This window comes from Ambystoma mexicanum, chromosome 1p, assembly GCF_040938575.1.
Source record: "Ambystoma mexicanum isolate Mex_15411 chromosome 1p, UKY_AmexF1_1, whole genome shotgun sequence".
Classification (NCBI taxonomy): domain Eukaryota; kingdom Metazoa; phylum Chordata; class Amphibia; order Caudata; family Ambystomatidae; genus Ambystoma; species Ambystoma mexicanum.
In genome coordinates, this window is record NC_090921.1 from 787,909,088 (window position 1) to 787,937,055 (window position 27,968).

Below are 27,968 nucleotides of genomic sequence, written 5' to 3' on the forward strand. Positions count from 1 at the left end.
CGGGTCCACCAGGTGAGGAGGGCTGGATGGCGAGCCCCAGTGGAGCTCTGGCAGTCCTGGGAGCCGCTCGCGTCGAGGCGGGGGTCGCCGCAGTGGGGCCTCCTCAGTGGGCAGCCGCAGTGAGGAGAGAGCCCATCCCCACGCCCCGGGCCAGCCGCAGCTCCGGGCAATCCCCGTCGGGCGTCACGCCCAGTCAGCGTGTGAGGGGAGGCAGATGGCGCCGCCAATGCGCTCCAAGGCTGGGCTGCCCCTCCAAAGTAAATCATAGGTAGGTGTAGGGTGTCAGTGGCCACTACGGAGAGCCCCCCCAGCCGCGGCCGCCATCATGGAGAACGGAGGGGGAGACGCTCCTGCGCTGCGGTCTCAGCAACCCCGCGGCGTTAAGCTCCGAAAATGCTGCATAAGGTGCAGAAGACGTTCCGCCGCACTATCCCGTGTAGAGATGGCAGTGAACATGACGAGGACCAGCAGGATAACGATCAGGGCCGCGGACCCGTACGGAGGCCATTAGTGGAGCAGCCTCATCATCGGCGCTCCAGGCCACGCCCCTTTTTGACACTTTTTTAAAGGAACTATAGTGCGCAGTTTGAAATTTAGACATGAGATTGGTGTACAGTTCTGCACAATTCATGTCAGATTGTGCATGAACTAAATCGGCCAATAATTCTTAGCTCGAAATAAGATCGAGATAATTGCACATTGGCACTCATGGTCTTCCTACGTGGTGCATGACTAATTGGCATGGTGAAACTCACCACAAAAATGGTCTGACCAGCTGACAGGGATGTTTTTATGTGGACATAAATATATGCCCTGAAATAAAACCGGATCCTGACAATGGCTGCCAGTATGAGCTGGTGAGTTGTATAAAAGTTGCAAATTATGAGATTGCAAGATGTCGTTAACGTGCTTACAATCTGCTTCTTCAAGTTTACTACATTATATGTTGAGGTCACCTAGAATGATAATTTGAGTAACGGAGCGCTTCCGTGCCCTTATAGGCATTCATGTTGTCTAAGAAAGAGCTGGCTGGACAAGGGGGTCTATAGCCAAGGATCAGCTGATCAGCTTCATTTAGGGATAAATGATAATTGCAAGCCAGTATCTGAAATTTTGCATCCCAATTTGAAGGATGGACATTTATCAGCTCATGGGAGGATCTGATTAAAATAGTGTTAGGGAGAATTCTCTCTTTAGGCTGAATTTCCTAACCTAGTGAGTCCCCCAGCAGCTTTGCTGGATTTCTGGAGTTTGTTTTTTTCCTCCTGCCAAGAGCGAGACTCTTTTTCTCCCACTCTTGGACATGATTTATGGTATTCCTTTGACTGGTAATGTGTTTTATGGGATATGGGGTCCTTTACTACATAGGGTCTCATGTGTTTTTCCTATGTGTGTTACACAGCACCCTCCGTGCAGTAACACAGGGGTGTCATAGTGACACCCCACCATAGACTCCATTCCCCGGGACTGACTACTGTCTCCCAGGGCATGTAAAGTCATCATTGGCTTTACTAGTCCCAAGTTATTAAACAGAAACCAGTACAAACCATCATATTGTGGACATACTGGTCGGGGCAATTCGATTGCCCCGGGGTCTGTTAGTCGAGGGGGCAAGTCTCCGTCCCCCCTGATCGAGTTTTGGCTGGTGGCAGTAGAAACTACTTTTTATATTCGACCGCAAATATTTTCCTGTGGGATTTTCCCATTGTTCGAGGCTACCAACTTTAATTATTTAATTCTCATAGCCTCGAACATACTGGCGGTTTATTCAATTAATATTAATTCTCCGGTTGGTATTTTTTTGCCAAGACTCGATTCTAAAATGGCGTTTGTGTTCTCTTCTGTGACTCCAACCCAAGTCGAGCCCTTTGTTTCACTTTTTGGCGGGCTTCTCCACAGAAGCCTCCAAAAGTGGTGCCACTCTGTCTGGGTACCACAGGGGGCGTGGGAGGGGGTTTAGGCACCCTGGACTGAGTTACCTTGGTAGCTCAAGTCGCACTCTTGTGTGATTGGCCCAAGTGGTGAGCCGGCTAGCATGTTTGAGTGACAGCTAGGCTGAGTGAATGGGGGTTTTCTGCATAAAAGCAGGGCTTTGGGGACTGGAACTTCAGAAGTCGCCACAGGACCTGAGAATCCGACGAGGGAGAAGCTGAGCCGACCTACCACGACAACACCACCGGTGGAGCCCTGCAGAACCGACTCACCACTTCCCGACGACAGAGAAGATCTCCCAGCTGGAGAGGCTTCTCCCCCTGACTGGTGGGCACTACCAGTTTACCTTTCTTTCTTCGCACCACAGCCCAGTTTGTGGTCGAACTGCCCATGCCAAGCACCCTGGCAGCCGGATAGCCACTCACCACTGAACCACGAATCACCAGACCGCTCCTTGTACCCGAGAAACTCTGCGGCTGGTTTCTTCCCTGGCAGTACAACAGACTCCTGTCTTCCTCCACGACGAGATCCTCTTCCCCCGGACGAAGCACCGACTTTCACCTGTTGCCAGGAACAACTGCCCCCGCTGGAGCGTTCTCACCACTTTAAGGTACCGTGTCCGCCAGGCCTCCCTTTCTAAAGATTGCTACAAGGTAATAATAACCCCTTAACCTTCTGGACTGGGCTGGCCGCCTTGACTCTAACTGGTCCCTTTCTTTAACCCCTTTTTGAACCTTTACAAGACTTTTGTGCACTGCAACCGTGTGACCTTGGACACATTTCGTTTGGATCCTCTGAAAGTGGATCCGGCCTCTTGAACGCTTCCTCTCTTGTTGTGTTCTGATAAAAGTGTTGGGATCTGTTTCAACTTGTTCTCTGCTCTTCTCTCCCTTTTTAAAACAAATTATTAGAGTGCCATCTACGTTAAGCGCTCACCGCTGTCTGAAAATAAGTGGGGCTTTACTTAAGACTTGTCTAATATTCTTTTAAGGAAGTGTATATCTTTTAGTGACCGTGTTTTTGAATTGCTTACTATTAGTGCCTGTGTGTTTTTCTAGATGTGGTTTTAAATAAATAATTATATCTCTTTTACACCAAACCCTGGTCAGTGTTTACTTGTTCTACTGTGTTCTCTTGACCTATTGCGAATACTCTGTATACTGCCTAACTCTTCTTGAGGGAAGTCTGACTGCTCAGCCACAGCTACCAAGTGAATCTGTGTGGTACAGACTGCTACCAAGTGGGTTTACTGCCAAACCCCTCTAGTCCTAAATCTTTTGCAGTGGTCCCAGAGGGAACTGCACAGGTTTCTGTCTAACAAATAGCAACCCCACCTCATTTCTGGGACTGCCTATTTAGCCATTTAATTAGAAAATGTTCTGGTACTAGAAGGTGAAGGTACGCAGTACTGCTATTGGTGAACCAAGATTCAGTGTTAAAAAGAATGTCAAATTTATTGGTAGAGATAAGTTCGTTCATAGCAACTGCATTCTTAATGGCTGATCGTGCATTAATCAATGCTAGCTTCAGTGGTAATAACAGTGTGATGTTGGGCCATAGGTTTATCACAAATAATGTTTAGTTGAAAGCATGCTGAGTGCTGTATATTTAAGGGAGTGCACAAACTCACTAGAGTAAACTACGGTCATTGTTGTAACAGATTGTAGTGCAAGAATGACCAGAAAAGTTAGAATACTGCATAGAAAAGCTTTGATAATGAAAAATGATAGTAGACATGTGCTTACCACCAAAAGGAAATTATAAAAAGGAGAAGGCTGTACTCCATGGACCGGCACAGACCAGCTGGTCTTTGTTGCACCAGCGCTTTCACGCTTGGTGGCCAATAAAAGGTGGCACGGGCACTACAACTCTTGTAAGTTGTAATTTGTTTCTTATAAACAAGGCAAATCATGCGCAGCGTTCTGCAAGGGTACTGTGCGTGTCTGCAGAAGCAGAAATTGACTTTCACAGTCCTTAAAGTCCACAGACTAAGTGCAGTTTATAGAGTATAGCAGGCACGTTTTTACAGGTTTTAAAAATGTAAAATTAAAAACAATTTAAATGACAGTTTCAGTCTAAAACTAAAACCAATTCAATGAATACAAGTCTGTGCTGCCCAACTATGAAATATAAAACAAGTAGCAATCGCAACATGGTGCAAGGCGCACAGTGAAATATGGACCATTTTGGGCCAGGAACACTAAAATGCATCAGCTGCCCTCCATCCTGAAGAGGGGCTTGCCTGCAGGCTGTTTTCTGCCCCCATACCTCAAGCAGGGTCTGCCAACCCATAAACAAGAGTTTCTTCTCCACTTCTATTTGTTCACTAAGAAGCAGTGGTCATTGCCCCATGTCTGCTCCATCGTCCTGTAAGAATTGGATCTGCATCGGAGATCTGAACCACTGCTTAGGTTAGGTGGACCTAAACCAGACATGCTTTATCCACTGTACCCACGACCACTGGACCTCCTGAAAAGGGACCAGTGACACAAGTGACCCCATCAAGTCGGAGTCCACCTTGGGTTGTCAATTCTGAAATCTGAACTCAGGGTGCAAGGGAATATACCACTCGTCTCCCTTCCACCATAGGGATTGCATGCCAGAGTCCAGTCCCTAACACTAAGCCCTTTCCTGGCCTAAAATTCTCCCTGGACCATATACAGTGGGTAAACCAAATGGGTAGTTAGCACAGAGTCCCAACAGTCCAGACATTAGCATAGCCCTGGATCTTATCCAGACTCAACCACCCCAGCATTTTTACCCTCTCTTTGAAGAGGTCTATGTCGAAGACCGTGATTAAAAGGTGTACCGATTGTGGATCAAAGATATCTATCACTGATCTGCATCAGATAGGTCTTTGGTGTCTTTGGACCGATCACAAAGTCAATGATTGCGGCTCTTGCCAGTCCATGACCATTAAGGCCTTAAAGGAGAACAAGGGGTAGCTCATCCAGGGTAGGCCCCCATCCAAGTCTCCTACTATTCCATCCAAGAAAAGGTCTTCCGACAAGAGCCGCTCGAGAGGCATTTCACCTCAGCGAGAGAAAAAGCGCTCAATATATAGTATGTGCTATCGGTCGAGAAGCGGGTTGACACACGTCATAGTCTACTTCCCATAAAAAGTCAAAGAAGAGATCCTGCTCTTAGTCCTCGGATTCCTCACCCGATACAAAACGGTTAAGGGTCCCAGGTAAGTCAGCGTCAAAAGCCAAATGGGAGGATTTTCGCCTCCAAATGATGATGGTGTTTAAGAAGGCAGCCCCTTCCGCCCCTTCAAAGGAGCCAAAGGCGGCTTCAGACACTATTGCGCCTCGTAAGGCAGACAGGGAGTTCTAGCGTTGAAGGTCTTGAAGGTTCTAGATGTACCGAAGCCTAAGCCTCCACCCTCTCCTTCGAAGGAAGTTGTGTTGACACCGTAACAGTCGGAGTCATCAACGTCTTAAACAGAGTTGTCGAAGGATTACAGACATCTTCCAAGAAAGGACTTTAAGTCCATGGGTTCGTTGTTTGAAGGAGGAGGGTGATGCAGCTAGTCCTCCGTTTGGCCTGGAGTTTGGAACTCTCAACGTGCTTGAGGAGTTAATCTCCGGAGGGCCCCAATTACAGCACCCTGTAGATTCCCTGAAGGATGCTAGTGGGCTGGATACCTCTCCTGACGTCGATTGTGCCACCCTAGATTCTTCTACACATGCAGATGCCTCATACAGGTCTGTTATGGGTAAGGTGATGGAATATCTGGGCTGGGGAAGACCTGTTGCTGTATATGAACAGGATGACCCGACAGGGTTCTTTAGAGTACCTTTTATATAATGCATCTGTCCTACCCATGCCATACAGCCCTGAGGAACAGGGTGCTGGAGAATCAGAATAAACCGGAAACTACTCTGGCTGTTGACAAGGAATTCACAAAAAAGTACAAGCTCTCTGTTGTAGATCCAGATTTCTTACCACAACACCATACTCCTGAAAGTCTAGTGGTTCAGGCAGCTACTTCTACCTCTAGGGCAGCTGCTCATCCTACAATCCCTCTGGATATGGACGACAAGAAATTTGACGCCTTAGGGAAGAGGGTGTTTTCAGCAAGCAGCATGGCTTTGAAGTCTGTTAATGCCACATGTGCTTTAGCAAAGTACACATTTACTTTGTGGGAGGTGGCAGCGATGGCTCCAGATTACGTTCCTGAACATGAAGAAAGGGCTGTTTCCTGAACATCAAGGATGGGATGTGCCAGTCATTACAGTCTGGTTTGGACTCTGCAGATAGCGTCACTCGGACGATGGCAGCAAGTAATGTCTCACAAACATTTGCTTGGTTGCAGCTTGGATGTACTCCAAATGTTCAACGAGACTTCTAGATATGTCCTTTGATGGCTGCCAGCTTTTTGGTTGAAAGGCTGATGAGGTTGGAAAATCGTTAGTCTAAGGCAGAGGCTAAGTCGCTGAATGCAGCAATACGTCAACCCAGCAGACCTAAGCAACTTCCCAGAGTTGGAGGCGGTCGTTCTTTTTGATACCATTAATCCGTTGGTAGGACAAGAGGCCAAAGCTCCCAAAGGGGCCAGAAGAGATTTCCTTGTAGTGAACGAGGACGTGGGGGTAAGCCCACTCTAACAGCCACAACCTCTTTAACATCTGTGACATTGGCAGCACCAAAACCTCCCAGAGGCCTTAATCCACAGGACTGTGGTGGTGGCAGATTAACAGCATGTGGAAGAATGGCAAAGCATTACTTCCGATTTCTGAGCACTACAAACTGTAGCCCAGTGTTACTGCCTTCCATTTATAAAAAGGCAGCTGCATCACCTGCCACAGAGTCACTCGTTTCAGAATCCAGATCCACTCCTTTTACAGGAGATCATCAGCCTGTTGGAGAAAGGTACAATAGAACAGGTGCCTGTAGCAGAGGGGAAATCAGGCATGGTACTCTCTTTACTTTCTAATTCCCAAAAAGGACAGTAACCCATCTTGGATTTGAGATGCTTGAACAAGTTCATCAGGAAGGACAAGTTCAAGATGGTTACTCTTTTGCAGATCCTCCAGGCCCTTCAGCTTCAGCATTGGATGGCGTCGCTCGATCTTCAGGATGCTTACTGTTATGTGCCTATACATCCCAAGCACAGAAAGTACCCGAGGTTCGTCAATGGAGGTTTTCATTTTCAATTTCAGGTTCTGCCATTCGGGCTTACCTCATCCCACAGGTCTTCACCAAGTTGATGGCGGCAGCAAGTCTGAGGAGGGGAGGGATTCATGTCTACCCCTACCTGAACTATTGGCCGATCAGAGCTTCTTCGCCTTAACAGGTTCTGGAACATCTCAGCGTCACTTGCCACTCCCTCCACAAGCTGTGCTTCACCCTTCATTTCAAGAAGACCCACATGATGCCTTCACAAAAGCTTCAGCTTATTGGATTGGTCCACAATGCTTCAGAGGGGAAAGCTTCGCCACCCGAGGTGAGGGCTCAGCATATAAAGTAGATGGCCACGAAGTTTCAGAATGCCCAACGTTTACCAGCATTCAATTTTCTGAGGTTGTTTGGTCTAATGGCATCTTGCATTTTCCTGGTGCCAGAGTCTCATTGGAGGATGAGATCCCTTCAGTGGGCCCTCAAATCCCAATGAACAATTCTCAGGCATGGCGACAGACCTTGTGGTCCCGAACAAGGTGACACAGGATCTCCCGAGGTGGGTCTGCAAGGAGAATGTGCTGAAGGGAGAGCCTTTTTGGCAACCATGGCCAGAGATGATAGTTACAGACGCCTCCTTACAGATCTGACAATCAGGGGTTGTTGGTCTCCATCAGGGTCCAAACTACACATCAACCTTTTGCATCTGAGGGTAATCAGACCAACGCTGATGGACTTTCTGTCCTCTGTGTGGGGCCGGGGGGGGGAGGGGGGAGTTAAGGACGTCCCGATCATGACAGACAACACAGTGGCCATGCATTACCTTAAGAAGAGAGGACGTGTAGAGTCACTACCACTGTGCAGAGAGCACGGATTTTGGGCTCTTCAAGAAGGAATCTCTCTAGCAGCCGTTCACCTAGATGGGGAGAACACAGTGGCGGACTCTTCTAAGCAGAGCACAGCACAGTCCCATGAGTGGGAGTTGGATCAAGAAGTCCTTCTAGGTTTCTTTACCCTTTGGAGAACCCCTCAAGCGGATCTGTTTGTATCCAGTATCAACAGGAACAGTAACCCCTTCTGCTCCAGGGCATTTCCTCAGAGAGGAGTTCGTAAAGGAATTGGAATTTCCACTTTCTGTACACGTTCACCCCCACCCCCCCATTCTCAGTCATTCTCATGTCATCAGCAGGTTGAGGAAGTTTAGAAAATCCATGATTCCGATTGCTCTGGATTGGGTCAGAAGGACGTGGTACCCAGATTTCCTAGACAAGTCAATCTGTCCTCCAATTAGTCTTCCTCAAAGAGCAGACCTGCTCACTCAGGAGGGAGGTCTCATTCTTCACCCAGAAATACAAACACTGAACCTTCACGCCTGGTTTCTGAAAGGTTAAGATACAGAGATTGGGACCTCCTGGAAGATGTAATGGAGGTGTTTCTTTCAGCCAGAAGGCCAGCCACTAAAGCTATGTACTGCTGCCATTGAAACACATTTTGCAACTGCTGCAGAGATAAAGATATTCAACCTTTTTCTTGTGATACACCTTCATTGTTGCCCTTTTTACTGCATTTAGCCCATCAAGGACTGCCGGTTTCTACTGCAAAGGGATATCTGATGGAGTTATCCATCTTTAAGCACTCGCCAGAACCGTCATTCAGTTCCTGAAGGGACAAACAAAATTTCTTCCCACCTGTTCCATTTATTGTCCCAGTTTAGGATCTTAATCCGGTTTTACATTTCCTGATGGGAACTCCTTTTTAGTCTCTCCATATGTGTCCTTTAAGGATGTTGACTCTTCAGACTGTCTTTTTGACAGCAATCACTTCAGCCCGCAGAATAAGCGAGCTTCAGTCCTTCTCTAGCAAACCCACTTTTTCCTTGTAGTTGTAAAAGGAGTCTTTTCTGCCTAAGGTGGTTTCTGAATTTCACCTGGGGCAGTAGATTGTTCTGCCTACTTTGTATCCACCTTGTCATCTTAAGGATGAAGAGGCGCTACATCGCTTGTAAATGATATAAGTCATTTATAACGCACCTGTACACAAGTGTTTCTAGGCGCAACACGACAAGGAAGGGGAGACAAAGGGAGGACAAAACAAGCAATCTTACTAGGCCTTGTGTCATTCAGACCGCGCAAGTGTACGGCGGAAGGGAGAGGCGATATGGCAGGGGGAGAGTGCAATAGGCAAGCTCAAGTAAGTGCTGTCAGGGTGGCCGGCTCAAGTAAGTGCAAGGCGGCAGCGGAGGGTAGGGTTGTAGACAGTCCCCAAGCGCATGGGAGGCCAGGAGGCAGTGCAAGGGGCTACTGGTCGTGCAGGAACCTAGTACCCGTTAAGGTTCAGAGGGTGTCCAGGTAACCAGTTAGCACAGCAGACCGGTACATCAGCAGGAGAGAGAAAGCAAAAGCTAAAAGTAAGGTCTTAAATTGCTTCTGCAACCTTATGTGGTCCTGCTCAAGTTTGAGAGAGGCAGGGTTGCAGAGGGAGGTCCCAGCCGAGGACAGATCTACCCCTCACTCTCTGCCTGGAGAATCGTCTGACCCTCAGAGTTGGAGGTGGATGAACACAGAGGTCGAGAAGGAAAATGCTTAGGCAGAGGGTTGGATGTAGTGTGGTCCCCGGCCCCTGTAAACCTTGTGGACAATGCAGAGGGTCTTGATCCTTGGAGCCAGTGAAAAGATTTCAGGGCTGAAGAGATACGATCCCTGGCTTGAGGCCAAGGACAAGTCTTGCAGTCCTGTTCTGTATTAGTTTCAAAGGGCGAAGAGTAGAGGCAGGCACATTTAGAAAGAGGCTGTTGCAGTAGTCCAGCCTAGAGAGAACCAGGGCTCTGGAGGACGTGAGCTTCGGGGGAAAAGTGAGAAAAGGAAGAATACCTATGAGGAGGTGCAGCTGGGAGTGGGACTTCTTAGAAAGGTCTGTGATGTGAGGAGAGAAAGAGGGTGGAGTCGAAGATGGCACCAAGCTTGTCTCGCAGGAAGGTGCAGGTAGAGGCCCAGGGATGGCACCCAGAGTGAAAGAGGGGAAGCAGGAGCAGTGGTCCCAATGAGAAGGATCTCAGTCTTACTGGCATTAAGGCAGAGATCGTTCGAGGCACACCATTCCTGAATCGCGGATAAACAGTCTGGAATGAGCGAGACAGGAGGCTGAGAGGAGCCTGAAGGAGAGCCGAGTGTCATCCGCATAACACTGAAAGTTAGGAGAGAAGGTAGAGATGAGGTAGGCCAGAGGTGCCAAGTTAAGGTTGAAGAGCCAGGATGAGAGGTTAGAACCAGGGAGAACACCACATGTGGAGAGAGAGAGGTGGGAGAGAAAAGGAGCCCCATTGGACCAGGGAGGGTCAATCGGAGAGTAAGGAGGTCAACCAGGCTCGGGCTTGACCCGTGATGCCCAGCTTGTCACAGAGATGATTGATCAGGATGGCGTGGTTAACTGTGTCGAATGCAGAGGGTAGATCAAGGAGGATGAGGACAGAAGGAAGGCTAGAGAAAAGTTTAGAGGGCAAGTCTTCACGAGTGTTCAGGAGAACAGTTTCCATGCTTCTGGCTGCTCTAAAGCCAGACTGATGGTCATGGAGACAACCAACCGAATCAGTATGGAAAGATAGCTGTGAGACAGCCAGCTTTTCCAGGAGTTTGCGCAGGAAAGGAGTGATGGAGATCGGGCGATTGTTTGCCTGAAAGGAGGGATCGGCAGGGGGCTTCTTAAGGAGGGATGCACAAGGGAGTGCTTGGGAGGGGGGGCTCCAGTGGCAAAGGAGTGATGCAGAAATTGGCCAATGGCTGGAGCGAGGGTCTCAATTTGGTTTTTGGTGGTTGTGGAGGAGCAGGAGAGCACCGTCTTGGATGAGACAATCATAGATCAGACTTGTCTAGAAACATAGTCAGGAGAGAACACAGGGAAAGAGGAGAAAGGAGGAGGCGAGACGGCCGCAGAGATGTAGAGAGAGGTAGGAAGAGGAGAGGACAGGATGTCCTGAGATTTAGTGGTGAAATGAAAAGCCAGAGCTGTACAAAGGTCATAGGAGGGAACAGGAGAAGTGCAGACTGCCGCAGGCCGTAGAGTGCACAAACAAGGCGCAACAAAAGTGAGGTAAAATAGTTGATATTGTTAATTGTAGGATGTAAGATGTTACCTCCCAGGTTTTCGTGGCGGGCTCTCCACCTCACAGCATTGTAGACTACAGAGACTGCCCTTCGCTGGCAGATAAAAGTTAAAGAAAAAAACAAATGCATCAAACAGGGGTGGGCTACCAGCCCCATCGCCTCTCCAGCACAGCCTAGCCCTGCCAGGCGCAACGCCCAGGGATCAGGGGAGAGACTGTCCTTCTAGGGAGTCGACTTGAGGCTGAACTTCCTGTTTCATAAAGCATTTTTTTCTCATTGCTGCTGGCAACATAGGCTCTTATGCTCCTGGAATCCTAAAATATAGGCCAAAGCGAAGTGAATCTGCATAAAGAGTGCTCAGGGTTATGTTATTAGTACCCAGCCAGGGAGCAGGGTGCTCGGTTGTTCTTCCCCTTTTCTTAAAACAAATAAAAACAAATAAGTTACATGTGTACACCAGGGAACTGGTGCTCAGTGGTCACACAATTCAAGCCCTCCTTCGATTGCTCGCTTTTCCACCACATCGAAGACTGGGCTGGTAAACCAACATGACAGTGGCTGATGGAAGAATGCAGGCTGCAAGAAGGCAAGGGCGTTTAAGTGGGGATTTGGGTGGCAAGCAACATTTGTAATATTGCCCAAAATATTTCTCCAGTTTGGCTGACAAGAATTCGAGTTTGTACACTGGGTTTTATAAAGTACACAGCTTGACTATGCCATTCATGGCCATATGAAGAATGCGTGCTATGTTCCTAGAACACAAGTAAAACGTGGAGGTATTTATTCCAGTGCTTACAATAGGCCATCTATCCCTATAAACATTAACTTTCCATGCTTTGTGTACTACGTGTATTTATCTTGCACAGAAATACATCTCAAACACAGAAGTGTACCTAAAAGGATTCCATGAATGAAATATTGATGACATTTGACACCTGTAGACCTTCAATTCTTTCTATAGTCAGTTTCCATACTCGGTAGCATCCACGGACCACAATTGCAGTCCATATAGAAGATTACAGAACAGATAGTGATCTCATGGCATGTTCATACTGTGTTCCCCAGCCATATGCATAACTTCCCCTCCACAAACAACAAAAACAAAAGATCACACCTTCACGATAAAAGAAAGCAGTGCACTTTATTTTGCCAACTTTCAACGTATTGTAGTGCTTAAATAATTTACATCCAAAAACAATTCATAGACCGATTTGTTTCAATCACTCAAGGGGTTGCATACATTATAGATTTTTCTTCTTTTAATAATGGTGATGTGCCTTTTAAATAACTATGTATTGTATTGGAAATGTTTTATGTTGGATTCTGTATGTGAAAGGTGGTTTTGTCAACCAAAACACATCATCAATAAAACATTGTAATACTTGGACAAAAACGCCTGCAGCTTCAGTCTATACATTCTTTGGTTTTCTGCCAGCAGGCCATAATCATGTTTTACCTAGTGCTTGGTCCCACAGTATTTGCAGTTTCGTCGTAGTGTTCCATGTACAAGGTGTTGTGACCTAGTGCGAAGTAAGAATGTATCGACCTCTGAAGGAAGGATAGATAGATAATAAGATGAGTTGGCCTGGTCAGGTAGGTGGGCTGAAGATCTTAGAGCGCCTTCGATAGATACAGCAACAGCGGGCACGAAATGCCACCACACGTACACACCCCGCCGATTTAACCTTTAGAAATTAGGTTGAGGTGAAGGCAGGAAAAGAGATGGCAACTCCTCAGCAAGCACTGGGGAACAGGGTAGTGCAGAAAATAGCCAATAAAAATAAATACAGACAGACGACCAGTGTTTTATAGCCCACCATCCAGCACTTAACGCCACGCATGCTAGAGCTGGTGCAGGAATAGTGAATTGCACAGACCTACAGTATATTATAGCGAGAGTACTTTCTGCTGGAGGAAAACATCTACAAAACAAATCCATGTTCTGACAAACTGTAATAACACGCACTTTGAAAGTCGATGCTTACCCCTGTGCCAGATCGGGCTGCTTCATACCCATCCAGCAGTGTATCTATCAGGGATTTCCGTACCCCTTTGAAGGGAGTACTCGAATTCCGCAGCTCAACCAGGTAGGAACGGAAATTCTTCCCAATTAAAGAACGAGGATGTTTCCCAGCATCTTGGAATGGCAGTTCTGCAAAAAAGCCAGAGTGGATTGCGTTTAAATGTGGACGACGACAACTCACAATAGCATTTGTTTGTTGCCCATTTGAGCATTTGCCAGAAAGAAACCACCATGGTCTTGATTGGGAGGATTTTTCTATACCACCAGTGGTGTGGGTTTAGAGAGAACATGTAGTGGATAAGTTAGACGAAACTCACTAGTAAATATGAAGAAAGGCGAAGGATGCAAAACAAAATGAAGAACTGACGAAAATATATTAACAAAGCATGTGCATTAAAGTCAAGCAAACTAGGGAGGTAAGTACTTCAAATATACACAAAAAAGTAATGATGTTCCAAAGTGGACACCAGTCGCACTGTAAACAAAACAAAATGTTACACTTGGCAATACAATGTTACAAGAGGAGGAGAGGGGGAAGCCAGTTAGACACATTTACATGCCTTAGAAAGTATAACAGCAAAATTCGTACTACTAGTTTAAAAAGTCAAATTCAAGTTCAACAAAAAAAAGGTACAAGTAAGTAAAGATTTTCAATTATTTTAGAGAGTTTAAGTGTCATACCGAAAGTTCCCACATAGGATTACACAAGATGAAGCCTGTATGTAAGATACGATTATAGTGACACATTGTGTAAGTATATACTTAAAAGATCCTGGAAGGAAGAAAGTTCAGACTCTTATCTGGAAAGACAGACGGACCAAATCAAGACTCCTACATCCAAGTTCCAAAGTTAAGGTACAGGTTGGCTGCAGGTACGGAGCTTGTTGGAGGCCAGCAAAACGGGTATGATGCAAGCATTAGTGGCTCCAGGTAAGTAGGAAGACTTTGGGGAGATTACTCATGAATTGTTGCAGAGAAGAAGGGGCAGACAGAGGTCATGGGTGCAGAGGTGAGTTCTGGTGCTGCAATTGGGACCGGCTGGCATCTGTTCTGGTCTGAGAGGACTTGCTGTACTAGATGACTGCAGTTGGGACTCAAAAAAGAAAAAAACTGTTTGGAGTCCAACAGTGAAGAGGGGCAGAAGATGCAATTTATGATGAGCAATCTTGAGAGGAGCCAGCAAGGCTCTGCAGAAACCATGGAGAACATTGGGACTCGGCTCCAACAGGCTAACTTGGCCTGGGGTGAAGACGAGCAGAAGCGCAATAAGATAATATGTCCCACAACAATGCAGCCAGCGAGGGAGCAGCAATGAACAAGAGCTAGTTGTACAGACACAAGAGGAGCCTCTCCTTCCAGACTGCAGTGGATCTGCGGGTACCACAAGCTACAGGAGATCGGCAACGGATGTCAGACAGTGCATCTGTATCGCTGACTGGTTCAAGGAAGGCAGGCACCCGGACAGGGGTCTCCTGGTCACGAGGCAGAGCTTTGCCAATGGCAATTGCTGCAGCATCTCACCATCCTTCTTTGCCTCATGGTGCTTTGGACTCTAGCTCCAGTTGTCAACTAGAATGGCTCCAAGACATCCCCAGAGATAGACAATGCTGGCTCACCTATCAAGTGATAAGACAGCAGTCAAACTGAGGGGTTAGCCAATCCTTGATAAACCGTTAATAGGCATCTGTGACGTAGCTCAGGACGTCAATGAGGTTTAGAGCATCTGAACTATACCCACCTCAAATCCATTCCAAGCACAAAGAAGCTATTCCCTGGTCCGGCCATTCCTACCCCAAACAAGGAGGCCAACAAATCCAGTGGTCCACAAAGACCGGGCTAAAAACAAAGGCATCCATTTTGACCACTACAGTGGCCAAGAAGTCACCCTTACAATTAAAACAAATATACAAAGGGGCACAGTAGTGCACCAGTAAAAATGGAAAAGTGAAGTCAGCAATGCCACACTGAGGGGGGGGAAGGGCGCTCAAGAGCCAGAGCAAGATGGCCACCTTCTAGCTGAGCTACTGGGCTGGATGTGGGGCCAAGACGATTTCAGACCACTAATGCCTCATCTCGGTGGATGACTAACGTGCAGGATGTAGAGAAAGCACTTGGGACCCGACTGCATGGAGAAGAGTCCGAGCTAATTGATCACATGACAGACAGGGCGAGCGCAGTGATCATAATGCCTGTTGCATGCTGAGGATCGGAGACGTCAGGCCAGAGAGGATGGATATGTGTTGTTCCCGCTCCATGAAATGATACCTGCAGCCCTGATGAGAGGGCGAAGGCAGAGGCACCACAGGCACGGTGCTCGCCATACACTAGACGCTAAAAGACGACCAGAAAGGAAAAATTAGGAGAGGAGTGAACGTCTGAACGAACGTCAGATGAAGAGGGGAATAAAAGGTTGCACACAACACTGGCTCAGGGCCTATGCGCAGCCCAAACGGCGAATATTGAAGTGGGCAACCAGATCACAGATAACCATAGCAGTGCGTACCAACTACCGACGACCAAGCGAGCATGCAGGGTGAGTTTCAAACATCAATTGCTCTCTAAAGTTTGCCAACTACTTGAAGTGAGGGCAAATGTAAGTGGGTGGATATTGAACTTTTCTTGCAGACTAATACGACAAGTCTATTTTGGACGCTCTATCGTTAAGCACTGCAAATAGGGCAGCTGGCAACATGCAATAATGTGGCTTTTTAAAAAAAAAGATAATCAGTATACAGAAGTGGTCTTCAAACTTTTTGCCCTGGGCCCCCCCCTGAGCAAAATGTGGGCAGTCCGGGACCCCCCCTCAAAAATGCCAAAAAGACAATAGGTCCAAATGGCTATGAACTATCACGTGCCGTGGGCACAACCTGTTCCCAGTATAGTCCCTGGACTCCCCCACCTGCTCCCATCAGTTTCTTGACTTCCTCGTCCCACTCCTAGCCCAGTCCCTGGGATCTTGCCACCCCACCACAGACCCTGGGCTCTCCCCATCATTCTCCCACCACTATCCCATGGCTCCCCCAACATCCTGCTCCCACCACAGTCCCTGGGCTTCCCCTTACCCTACTCCAAGCACAACCCTAGGGCCAGCGACGGCTGGTGAATATTTTAAGTGTAGGGCATAAATATTTCCCCCAGATATGCTATAGCGAACGAGCCTAGTGAGGGAGCCTGGCCCAATCAAGGGGTCTAAGGGGGTGGGGGGGGGGGGGTGTTTCTTCCCCGGAAATTCTTTTAAAAAAAATAATTGGTTATATTGCTGCATTTTAGAGCAAATTATTTTTAATCAACCCTGCTTACCACTCTTACCTCCCATCCCTAAACTGCACAGCCTATTAACAAGTCTTTCTAGAACAAGGGTCATCATGTGATGCAGTAGAAGGAAGGAAGAAGCAACGTGTGCAAATCCCTTTGTAGGAGTAAGGGTGGAGGTTTCCTTATTTAGGCTCACTTGTTTTGGAGCTGCAATGGCGGTATTCTTTCAGTATCTACACACTCATCGTTGGACTGTCAAGCACTTAGCATTAGACAAGTCGCTACCATTTCAATAACGAAAGGGTACCTTCACTGTAGGGCTAATACAAATGTGTTTCCTGTGTCAGGCACACTTGTTTCACTCTTGCAATCACAGACATAGTTCAGTATTTTAAGGATTGTGCCCTGTCCAGAGTGAGGCGCTTTTTTCACAGCATACCCACAGCCATCACCATTATTTATTGCAGCAGCGGCATTCCTTTCTCATTTGATTGTACTTGTTTTAGTAATGTTGCACTGGTCTCCTTGCAGTAGTTAAATAGAATTTGCACTTGTGTCAGTGCTACCGAGGATTACCTTTCCGTATTGCAGTGGTTGTGTCCTGTGTGAGGTGTGCTTTGCACTGAAGGATGCATTTCAATATTTGAATACAGGTGGCTTGTCCTGGTTGATGTGTTTGTGTTAATCCCGCAGTGTGAGTCACCTTTTAGTATTTTTTTGTTCTATTAGTTTATTTCAAACCATAACTAAGGAGCAAGCAAGAAAAAAACAATCCGTTTCCCCCTTCTTCTGCAATTATACTTCCTCCCAACCCATCTTCACAACACTCAATCACATACCGCCCTCCTTAAAACAATTCCTTTAAAAATGTCACCACTGCAAACACCATTGAGTGGCTTTCACCTAATAAAATCCACCTCCACCAATCATTAGCCGATTATGTACCTGCGTTATCCACAAACGCTCCCAGATAGAGAGTTCTCCGTGCTGTGAGCCCTGCACACAATATAATCAAATGTTTCAGCTTCCCCCTTCTTTCAAACAATATCGTCATGTATAGGACTGTTTATCCACTTGTCTCCGTGCGGCCAGGATCTCTTTAGTGGGCTAGAGGGTGGGGTAGAGGTTAAGGCGACACTCATAAAGTACCCTTTACAAGATGGTTTGGGGGAACTTCAAATATTTAGGGATTGTTTTCACCGCTCTACATTCCCCAAAATGGTCCTTCATCAAGAACCATTGGTTCCTTTTCTCTTGGGTCAGAATCCAATCCTGCTGCTGCAACTTCTTTTTCACCACCATAGGGTTGGATATCAAGAGTTCCACTGAAGAATCTAGCCCCTCAAACGGAGATAGCATTTCTCCTTCCAGTGGTCTAAAAGACCATCTCTTACTGCTATCAAACTGTTTTCCAAAATGGTCAGTTAGGGCGCACTATGGGCTATCAGGGATTTTCTAAATAGAGTCGGTGACTTCCAAACCGATGCAGAGTACTACGACTGCAGCCCTAAATCGAATCTAATGCAGGCCATCAGTAGACTTTTTGGAAGCCGCAAGACTCTTCCAGAAGGCACCTTCTAGAATTTCCCATATTTGCCACAGCAAATCTAGACCCGCCTCCGCCCCATAAGAGGATGAGACTCACTTTATGAATGTAGAAAATTAGCAGAGGAATCATGGTATATTTCCCAAAACTCCACTGGAGGATAATTCCTTGTGCGGCCAGGTTTTTAACTTTGATCTTGGCAATATAGCCCATGGCTGATTCAACCAAGCTTTGATTGACAAGAATCCCCAAATATGGAATCCAACAGATGCATTCCAATCGCTCTTTCACCACGAACCATTTGAACTTGATGTTCTGTCTCCCCTTGTTTGTATTCAAAACCATGGTCTGAGATTTTTTGACATTCACTCATGTAATCTTCATTCAGCTATTCTTGAGGGATTTCTAGTCGCTGCTACAATCCAATCAGGGTTTTGTCAATCAAGACAAGATTGTCTGCATAGATGATCCAGGGCACTGGGATCGCATTGATCTTGGGAAGGAACGCTCTTACCAAATTTTGGGACAGTGCCAGATCCAATATGTTTAAATTGAATAAAATAGGTGCCAGGGAGCAGCCTTGCTTTAATCCCAGATTGGTCCCGATGCTTTCCGACAATAGGCCTGATCTGCATAGTTGTCCCGGTATATATAGTTCTCTCATGGCCTCCATGAGGTGCGGCAGACAATCCCATTTCCTCAGCTTGGACCATAATCTATCCCCGTTGATGCCGTCAAATGCTTGGTCCAGGTTTACAAATGCTATGCACCATTTTGTTTTTTCTTTAGTGTCCTGGAGTTTGAGCAGATTCAACAGGAAAAGATTAAGGGAGGTGCCTATTCCCTTTACAAAGCCCGTCTGGTGGGGATATTGATGGCCAGACTCAATAGCCCAAAATGATAAATGTTTCAAAATAGTTAGAAAGGACTTTCCCCAGGGTATTCAATAGGGCAATCAGCCGATAGTTCTACGGGTCTGTTTTTAGTCCCTTCTTAAAAATATGAATAATTAGGGCCTTTTTCCATGAGGGAGGGACTCTTTTATTCAGCCTATTCTATTGGAACCTGTTTTAAGGTGCTATTCAATAAACCATCCGGACCCGATGCTCAAGGTAATTAAAGGATCAAGTCCAAGAAGTCTTGTTTGTCTAGCTGCCAGGACCACGGGGCGGGGTTAGTAATTTGTTGTTCTGTAACTTCGCTCCAATGGGATGTGAAGAGGGATCCAAAGTGCTCGACCTACTGTTGCTCCTCTACCATAGCAGCTTGTAAAGCTTCTTGAGGGGTGCCAACTTTATTGATCCATTCCCATGTCAACCAGGGATTTTTCTTACAAAGGACTTTAAGCATGCCCTCCCCCTCTTCTTGCATATGCGCAGAGGTAAATATCTTCGTCCAGTTCTGAAACTGTTTGCGCTTTAAATATTCAGCCGGAGAAATACAGGGAGTACGATTTACAGCTTTCATCTCTGCCCTGAACCTTTTCCGTTCCTCTACTAGTTTTTATTATTGTAGCTGTGTTTCAGAAGAAAATCAGGTTTGCCCCCATTCCTATTCACTTGCTGGAATTTAGATAGAAGTGGCAGATAGTTCAAGACTAAATTGTTTTGTTCCACTAGTGCCTTCAAGGTTGTCACCACCTCTAGCACATCCCTAGGCTCCATGCATAGCCTGTTTCTACCTTGGGAGACCTGAACAACTATGCGCTTGACTTCTCACTTTGCCCTTGTGGGGCCAGACCAGCTAAGCTTCAGGAGCCTATGATCACTGGCTTCCATATAGACTACCTCCAGGGAATTCACTCCCCACTAGACATTGACTGAGACAAAGAAGTAGTCTAGGATGGCCTTAGATTGGCCACCTATCCAAGTAAATTTGATGGGGATATCACCTCTAGTGTTATTATTGAGCATAAAGAGTTTCCTCTCTTCCATCTCCTGCATCCACCTGTGAGCCTGCAGCCCTTTATAAGGGGCAGACTCACCAAGAGGTTTGCCGGGAAGACGTTTCTAGCTCAATGCATCTAATGTTAGGGTCTCCATAAAGTATAATGAAGGGATTCACAAAGTATACTCTGGCCTGATCTATCAAGTCTGACAGGTCATAAAATCTTCAGGTCCCACTTTCGCTGGATTCCAATATAAGTTAAGGAGAATCAGAATTGCGTCTGAAGCTGCTTTGTCAGGGACTATCGCCAACACCAACATTTGAATCCATGGGTTTGGAGAGTAATGTTTTAGGATTTTCATTCCCTGGTCCATTTTTATTATTGTTGGAAGTCCTGGAAATGGTCTGCCCGTTGGTCCCCTTATTTCCGGATTAAAGATCACTAAATAACCCATACAGGTCAACACTTCTCTTAACCAGGTTTCTTGAAGACACAGGATGTCGAATACTGTCAAGCTCAGATCCTCGTTGTTAAAGAGATGAATAAATCCCCTCTTGTTCCACGAGCCAATCTGAAGGAGGCACTACTCATCCTTGACAGTATGCTAAAATATTGGGCGGGGGCTAAGGCTTTCTGGATCCATGACCCATCTTCTCCTCTTTGTTCGTACAAGACATGGCTTTTGGCATATTCTACCGTCCCATCCGTTTGAGTCTTGAGAAGGTGATTTTCAGATGACCATCATTCTTATGATAATTGCTTGACCCTTGAGACTTAGACGAGTTGTCTTGATTAGAAGAAACTGCGGAAAAAGGGGATTTGTCTGTTCTATCTTTTCTCCTGGCTCAGTGGGTTTCCCATTCCTCTTCCTCTGCTCCACAGCCCAAAGGGTCCTTGGCCATTCAACGCCTGTGTCAGATGAAATCCTAGTGGCAAGAACATGGTGGCTGCCTCCCACAGCGTTTTGTTTATTAAACTTGTTTTTAAGCGCAACAGCACCCAGTCCATCCTGGATTCTTTAACAAACTCAACCACTAAGAAATCCTCTGTAGTTATTACGTTCCTTCTGTTGAGTACCAAGCCGTTATTCACATGTGATCGGCGCCCCAAAGATATGGTTATTGGCTCAGTTTTCGTGACCCTCGCATTCTTGGCTTGACTTCTGCCAGTAGTGGGCTGTACTGGCACTGGGTGGAAGACCACAGATTCCTTTTGCTGCACTTTTTTATCTGCCACAGCTCTTTTTTGGGCCAGGGTTTAAAACAACGCCTCCAGAGTCATCGGAGCATAGTTAGCCCTGGCGGGCTTGTTAGTTGGAGAGGTCTGCTCCATCTCCCTGATGCAGCCCTGGATTCCTTTCCAGCTCCTCATTTGTGGATTCAACAGAATGAACTGAAAATTCCAAAGAAGAGATCGCTTCATTTTCATCAGTCTGGGTACTAGATAACCTTTCATCTCTCACCAAGGCATCATCAGCCCACTTATTTGGTCCGGTTTCTTCAATGCAAGGCTGCACCAGCACCAACCGGCCTTCTGAGGGCAGCTAGCTAGCCGGCTGGTGGTGGAGGGGTTTTCAAATTCGGCACAAAAGTTCTAGAAGCATTAGATTTAGGCCTTCTCTGGGATGGCATGTTTTTAGATTTTTTTTTGTTGGGCCGATGATTCCGGTCATGCAGAAGTAGCTTTTTTCCCCAAAAATGGCAAAAGTTGCCTTCAAGCCATTTGCGTTTCCCTTCTTGACTCCAAGGACCATTGGTTGTGGTGCCACATTTATTGCTCGATGCAAACCTTCAGTATGCAACACTTCGACAGCAAGAGGGTGGGTGGAATTCATAATCTCTACATCCAGGGTTTCAAGGACAGAATTTAGACAAACCTTCCATGATCTGTCGAGTTGAACAGTAATTTCTTTTTTGGCGTTGTTCATGGTTTTTTGAAACTCCATCCTCTTTTGCTAATTCTTCGTTACTCAAATCCATTTCTGTGAATTCAGAATAGCCTCCATCATGGTTGTTTTGTCTGTACACTGTGCTCGGGCTATATCAAAAAGACAATTTTGCCAGAGGCTTGACTGCTCAGCTTTGTGATTGAGTCTATCTTGGACTGTCGAAGTGAATGCTTCCAGTTAGATTTGCTTCAAGTGCACCATTGCTAGCAGGGTGGCCTGATTAATTTATTTGTATAGTTTCATGAAGGGAGACTGAGATTTGTCAGCTACGACATGATCATACTTTGAATTTGAGTTGACCACACTCCCAATTCCTGAGCAGGCCTGCCTGGAGAAGAAGAAAAAAAATAAATAAAAAAGGTGTCACTCAGGCTCATTGAGGATGTAGTTGGTGAACTTAAAGAAGGCAGAAAAGGACGTATTTGGGAATTCAACCCTCCTGGATCTGTCAAAGGTGGTAGGATGGCTAAAGAGGAGTTGGTCACTCGGGTTCCCTCATAAGTCATCCCTTCTTCACCCAATTTTTCACTCAAGCCCATTGCTAGAGTTGTAGTAGTCAGATAGATTTTTCCATCCGTCCAGCATCAGGCACAGGGCCTGCCAGTGTGCCGATTCAATAAAGCCTGGTTTTTGATTTCCATTGGGTTTTGTTATTCAGAGAGGCTTGATTGCAAGCAATGTCATGTGAAAGCCTAGATGCCAACATTGAGTTTGACATGGAGCTTTTTTCCCGGTTTCTCTCCTCAGTATTTCCCCAGGGCAATCAGGGTACAGGGGGTAGAGGGGGGAGGGATCGAGATGGGGTCAGGGGTGTCCGAGCATCACAGTTGGTCCTCGTGACCGCTTTCTCGAATATCTCAGACTGTACAGGCTGAGCAAAATTCCCCCCTGCCCGCTTCATTGGTGATAGAGCATGTAGTGAAAGGCGATGTCGGGAGGAGCAGCAGGGTATTTGCACCTTTGTCCTTCACTACCAGTCCCATTTCTTCAACTGTGAGCCGAGTTAGCCAAACAGTCTGATTCGGGCTCTATACGCTCACCCCCTTGGACACTGAGGTCAGATGCCGATACAATCCTCCCACCTCCAACATCTCCAACATCTCCAACATCTCGTCATCCGTAACATCCAGAAACGCAGTAGTTGCCTGCCTAGCTGATACGCAGGGCAACGATTTACTGAGTTATCAAGGAGATGGGGGCTGGGCTCACCTTCATGGCCAGAGCAGGGACCAGCACAGGGTCCGGTATCTGAGATGTAGAGCTATGTGCCACTGCCGAGCCTTGGATCCTCAGTTGTCGCCAGGTACGGGCTCTGGTTGGCTCTGCATCTGCCTCCATTCTTTCCGTTTGTCTGTACCGCACTGGGTTCCCTGTGTGGGTATTGGATGAGAGAGAGAAAACACTGGAGGAGGCGCGACCAACCCTTGCCACTAACTGCCAACATCTGCAGCAGACTCTGCAGCAGACTCTGCAGCAGACTCTGCAGCAGACTCTGCAGCAGACTCTGCAGCAGACTCTGCAGCAGACTCTGCAGCAGACTCTGCAGCAGACTCTGCAGCGCTACGGGCAGAGAATGGGTTTTTAGGCCTTCTCTCTTTCCAAATGACAGTAAGGAAAGACTGGTTGCTCCATTTGCTCCGTTCACCACGCCAACTGCAGCAGACTTAGTATTGCAGTGCTGGTGTCTATTCCTGTGTGATTTAGTGTTTCAATACTTCCTTCAGGGATGGGTGCAATTCAGTATTTTATTGTTCTGGCTGAGGTATCTGTGGGGCACTTCTGTCCTCTCCTGTATTGAGGTACACTTGTTTTAGTCCTGCATCCATTATCACCCTTCAGTTTTCCAATGCTGGCGTCCTGTGTTAGGTGAATTGATTGCAGTCATGTAGTTGATGTCACCATTGAGCATTGTAGTGATGGTGTCCTGTCTGGTACAAGCCACACTTTTCTAAGCTCCCCCCTCCCCCATGGAGGTGTCCTCTCTGGTGAGAGTTGAAATCATTTGTCTTCAGCAAAAGCCACCTGATGAACAGTAGTGTGCCTGAGCAGGTTTCCCCTTCGAAATCTCAGTTTGAGAAATTAAAGTTGCTCCTAATTGTGATCAACAGTGCTCCCTGATTTCCAATGGGACAAGCCCCACTAAACCTATTGTGCACATATGAAGCCTCAAGACCAAGTACCCTATGCTATGAAATTAACATTTGGCACCATATGGCTCCTTATAAATCACCTATATATAAAACAACTTTCTGAAGTAGCTGCTGGCGACATCAAGTTACAATATAAAACTCACGAATATTTGAACAGAAGAACAAGTTACTTCTTACCTTGTCACATTCTTTCCATGGGATGTTCCTCCGACATATTCCTTATCTTGAGAACAAATCACTTCCAGCTTGCTGGCCTCAGAATTTTTTTTTTCCCAGTAGAGGGCGCTGCGCGTCGACGTCCCTCGAGTTGGTGTCCCTCGACAGCCTCCGTATTGGCGCCGACATCATCATGCGTATAAATAGACTTGCGCAGCGTCCGTTGCTCAGTTCCGTTTTGATGCTTAAGAGTAGCTGTGCATGAATTGGTTATTGACCTTGAAGAAGCGTAAGCTGCAACCACAAGGGAAGTTTTACTGAGGGGATGGATGGGAGGGGCGATAAGGAATACGTCGGAGGAACATCCCATCGAAAGAACGTTAAACGGTAAGAAGTAACTTGTTCTTCGAAGGGATTGTGTCCTCCGACGTATTCCTCATCTTGATAGACTCCCATAGCAGTGATGTGTAAATGGAGGTGGGGGTAAAATTGCCATATTCCCCTTTAAGGATGAACAAAGTGTAATACAGCTTTGCCAAATCTAGTCTCTTGGCTAGAGGAGGAATCCAGATTATAGAATTTTGTAAAGGTATGTGCGGACGACCATGTGGCAGCCGCACATATGTCTCTAATCGGTACCCCTCTTTTGAGGGCCGAAGAGGCTGCGATACCCCTGGTTGAATGAGCTCTAAGATTTTGAGGGGGCTCTTTCCCTGCCAATTTGTAACATTCTAGAATGGCTAAAATAATCCATCTGGAAATGGTCTGTTTTGTGATTGGCGATCCTAATTTGTGCCCTGTGTAACCTATGAACAGTTGGTCTGCTTGTCTAATCCTAGGAAGTCTGCTGAAATAAAAACTCAAGGCTCGCCTTGGATCCAGCCTATGTAGCCTCTCTTCCTCTTTCCCAGGATGGGGAGGAGGATAGAATGAAGGTAAGGTTATCTTCTGAGTGATGTGGAATTCAGAAACTACCTTTGGGAGGAAATTAGGCTTCACTTGTAGGACAACTTTGTCTTTGTGAAAAATTGTATGAGGGGGGTTTACAAGATAGGGCTTGTAATTCGCTCACCCTCCTGGCAGATGTCAAAGCCACTAATAAGACAGTTTTAAGGGTGAGAAATCTTAACGAACAAGAGTGGAGTGGTTCAAAAGGAGTACCCATCAGGAAATTTAAGACTAAATTTAAGTGCAATAAGGGAACTTGGAACGGTCTCTGGGGATAGACATTAGTTAACCCCTCCAGAAATTGTATTACTAGGGGTAATTTGAAATATGATGGCTCTTCTGCAATGCGCTTGAAGATCGATAGCGCTGCGAGGTAGCCCTTGATCGTACCAACTTGAAGACCTGAATTCGCCAAATAGAGTAGAAAAGATAACATCATTGGTGTACCACAAGAAAAGGGTTCAATATTATTTTCTCTACACCAGCTGCAAAATTTGTTCCAACGGCAGCAGTATAAAGTCTTTGTTGCTGGCCTTCTGGCTGAAAAAACACCTCCATGACGTCATCTGGGAGGTCCCAATCCTTGTATCTCAACCTTTCAGAAACCAAGCGTGAAGGTTGAGGGTTCTGATGTCTGGATGGAGAACCTGACCTCCCTTCTGCAAGAGAAGATCCTCCCTGTGTGGAAAACAAATCGGAGGGCAGATGGACATGTCCAGAAGGTCCGGGTACCACGTTCTCCTGGCCAGTCTGGGGCAATTAAGATCATAGTCTTCTGGAATCTTCTCAACCTCCTGATCATCTGAGGAATGACAGGGACTGGAGGAAACGCGTCCAGAAGTGGAAACTCCCAGTCTACCACGAACGCGTCCCCTAGAGCTCCTCTCGGGGGAAATTCCCTTGAACAAAACTGATCGCACTTCCTGTTGATACTGGTGGCGAACAGATCCACTTGAGGGGTTCCCCAAAGGGCGAAGATCTCTCGAAGGACTTCCTGAGCTATCTCCCACTGGGGAGAGACTGTGCTCTGCCTGCTCAGAGCGTCCGCTGTCAAGTTCTTCTCTCCGGCTAAGTGAACTGCCGATAGAGAGATTCCTTCTTGAATTGCCCAAAACCAGAGCTGCATCGCCTCTCTGCACAGTGACAGTGATCCTACGCCTCCTCTTTTTTTGAAGTAGTGCATGGCCACTGTATTGTCCGTCATTATTAGGACATTTTTCCCCCTTGTACAGATGGCAGAAAAGCCTTCAGCGCTAGTCTGATAGCTCTCAGCTCCAACAGGTTGATATGTAGTCTGGACTCCGATGGAGACTAACGACTGCTGATGGTCAAGCCGTTGGTATGGGCTCCCCACACCGTGAGTGAGGCACCCACCACTGAAGGTCTTGAGCCACTTTGTCCGGAACCTGAAGGAAATCGGTCATTCTTCCTGAGAATTGCAACCACTGAGTTCTTAGTGCCCACTGGAGAGATCAAATTCTCAGGCGAGCCTCTGGCACAAGGAAGATGCAGGATGCCATGAGGACTAGCAACCTCAAAAAGTCGAAGGCTGGGAGACGTTGGGCATTTTGAAACTTGGTGACCATCTGTAGAATATCTTGAGCCCTCACCACCAATGCGAGGCTTTCCCCAGGGAAGTGTCCAGGACCGCTCCGATGAACTGGAGTCTGTGATGGTATCATCTGCGACTTCTTTAAATTGAGGGAGAAGCCCAGTTTGTGAAGGAAGTGGCAGACAATCTAGCTGGATCTGAACTTGATCCAAAGATACAGCTCTGATCAACCAATTGTCTAGGTAGGGGTAGACGTGAATCCCTTCCCTCCTTAGACTTGCAGCCACTACCGACATTCGCTTGGTGAAGACCCTCAGGGCGGAGGTCAGCCCAAATGGCAGAACTCGAAATTGATAATGAGAGTGGCCAATTGCGAACCTCAGGTATTTCCTGTGTTTGAGATGGATTGGCACATGGAAATAAGCATCCTGAAGGTCCAGAGATACCAGCCAGTCCTGAAGCTGGAGGGCCTGAAGGATCTGAGAGAGAGTTACCATCTTGAACTTGTCCTTCCTGAGGAACTTGCTCAATTCTCATAAGTCCAAGATAAGTCTCAGTCCTCTGTCCTCCTTCGGTATCAGGAAGGTGGGGGGAGGGGGGCGGGGGAGTACCAACCCTTGTTCCTCTCCGCTACAGGTACCGGTTCTATGGCACCTTTCTCCAGCAGGCCTAGATTCTCCTGCAAAAGGAGCGGATCTGGAAACTTCAAAGAGTTGTTCCCTGGTGGATGACTGAGGGGTGCGTAGAAAAGGCAGGCAGTAACCTTGGGCAACTGTCTCCAATGCCCAAGCATCTGACGTAATAGCCTGCCATTCCGTCAGATGTTGAGTTAACCTGCCCCCTACTGGTGTCTTGTGAGGAGAGTCCTCAGAGTGGTTTAGAGGCGGCTGACTCAGATGCCAAGGGTAAAGAGGCACCTGCTGCTGCTGTGGCTTTTGAACTTTTAACCCGTCCACCTCGGGTGAATCTTTTTTGGCCTCTTTGAGCCGGCTGTCCCCTGCCTTTTCCAAATGCGGAATAAAAACGAAAGGACCTACCTCTCCAAGAGGTTCCCGAGGGGCGATAGGGAGTTTGACGGATTGCAGCTCCAAGGGATTTTGCTGCTGCCTTGGATGTTTGTAACTTCTCTAGGCTGTCATCAGCCTTCTTACCAAATAAAGAAGAGTCGTCAAAGGGCATATTCAAAAGTCTGGCCTGTACATCTGGAGCAAAAACAGACTTTCGCAACCAGGCAAATCTGCAGACTGTAGTACTTGCTGCCATGGCCCTGCTGATACTTTCAGCAGAATTAATGCCAGTTTGAAGGGATTCGCACATTGTGTCTTTACCATCTTTAATGATGTTCAGAA

At 46.9% G+C, this 27,968-nt stretch overlaps 1 protein-coding gene across 4 annotated transcripts in view; it reads right to left on the reverse strand.

Annotated features, from left to right (window-relative positions):
- Positions 1-27,968, reverse strand: part of C1PH1orf43 (chromosome 1p C1orf43 homolog) — a 203,599-nt gene that overhangs the window by 18,383 nt on the left and 157,248 nt on the right. For all 4 annotated transcript variants that reach the window (XM_069651745.1, XM_069651735.1, XM_069651720.1 and 1 more), the window contains one exon: positions 13,139-13,305. In XM_069651745.1, the coding sequence (XP_069507846.1) occupies positions 13,139-13,305 (167 nt within the window). The remainder of the gene's footprint in view (positions 1-13,138; positions 13,306-27,968) is intronic.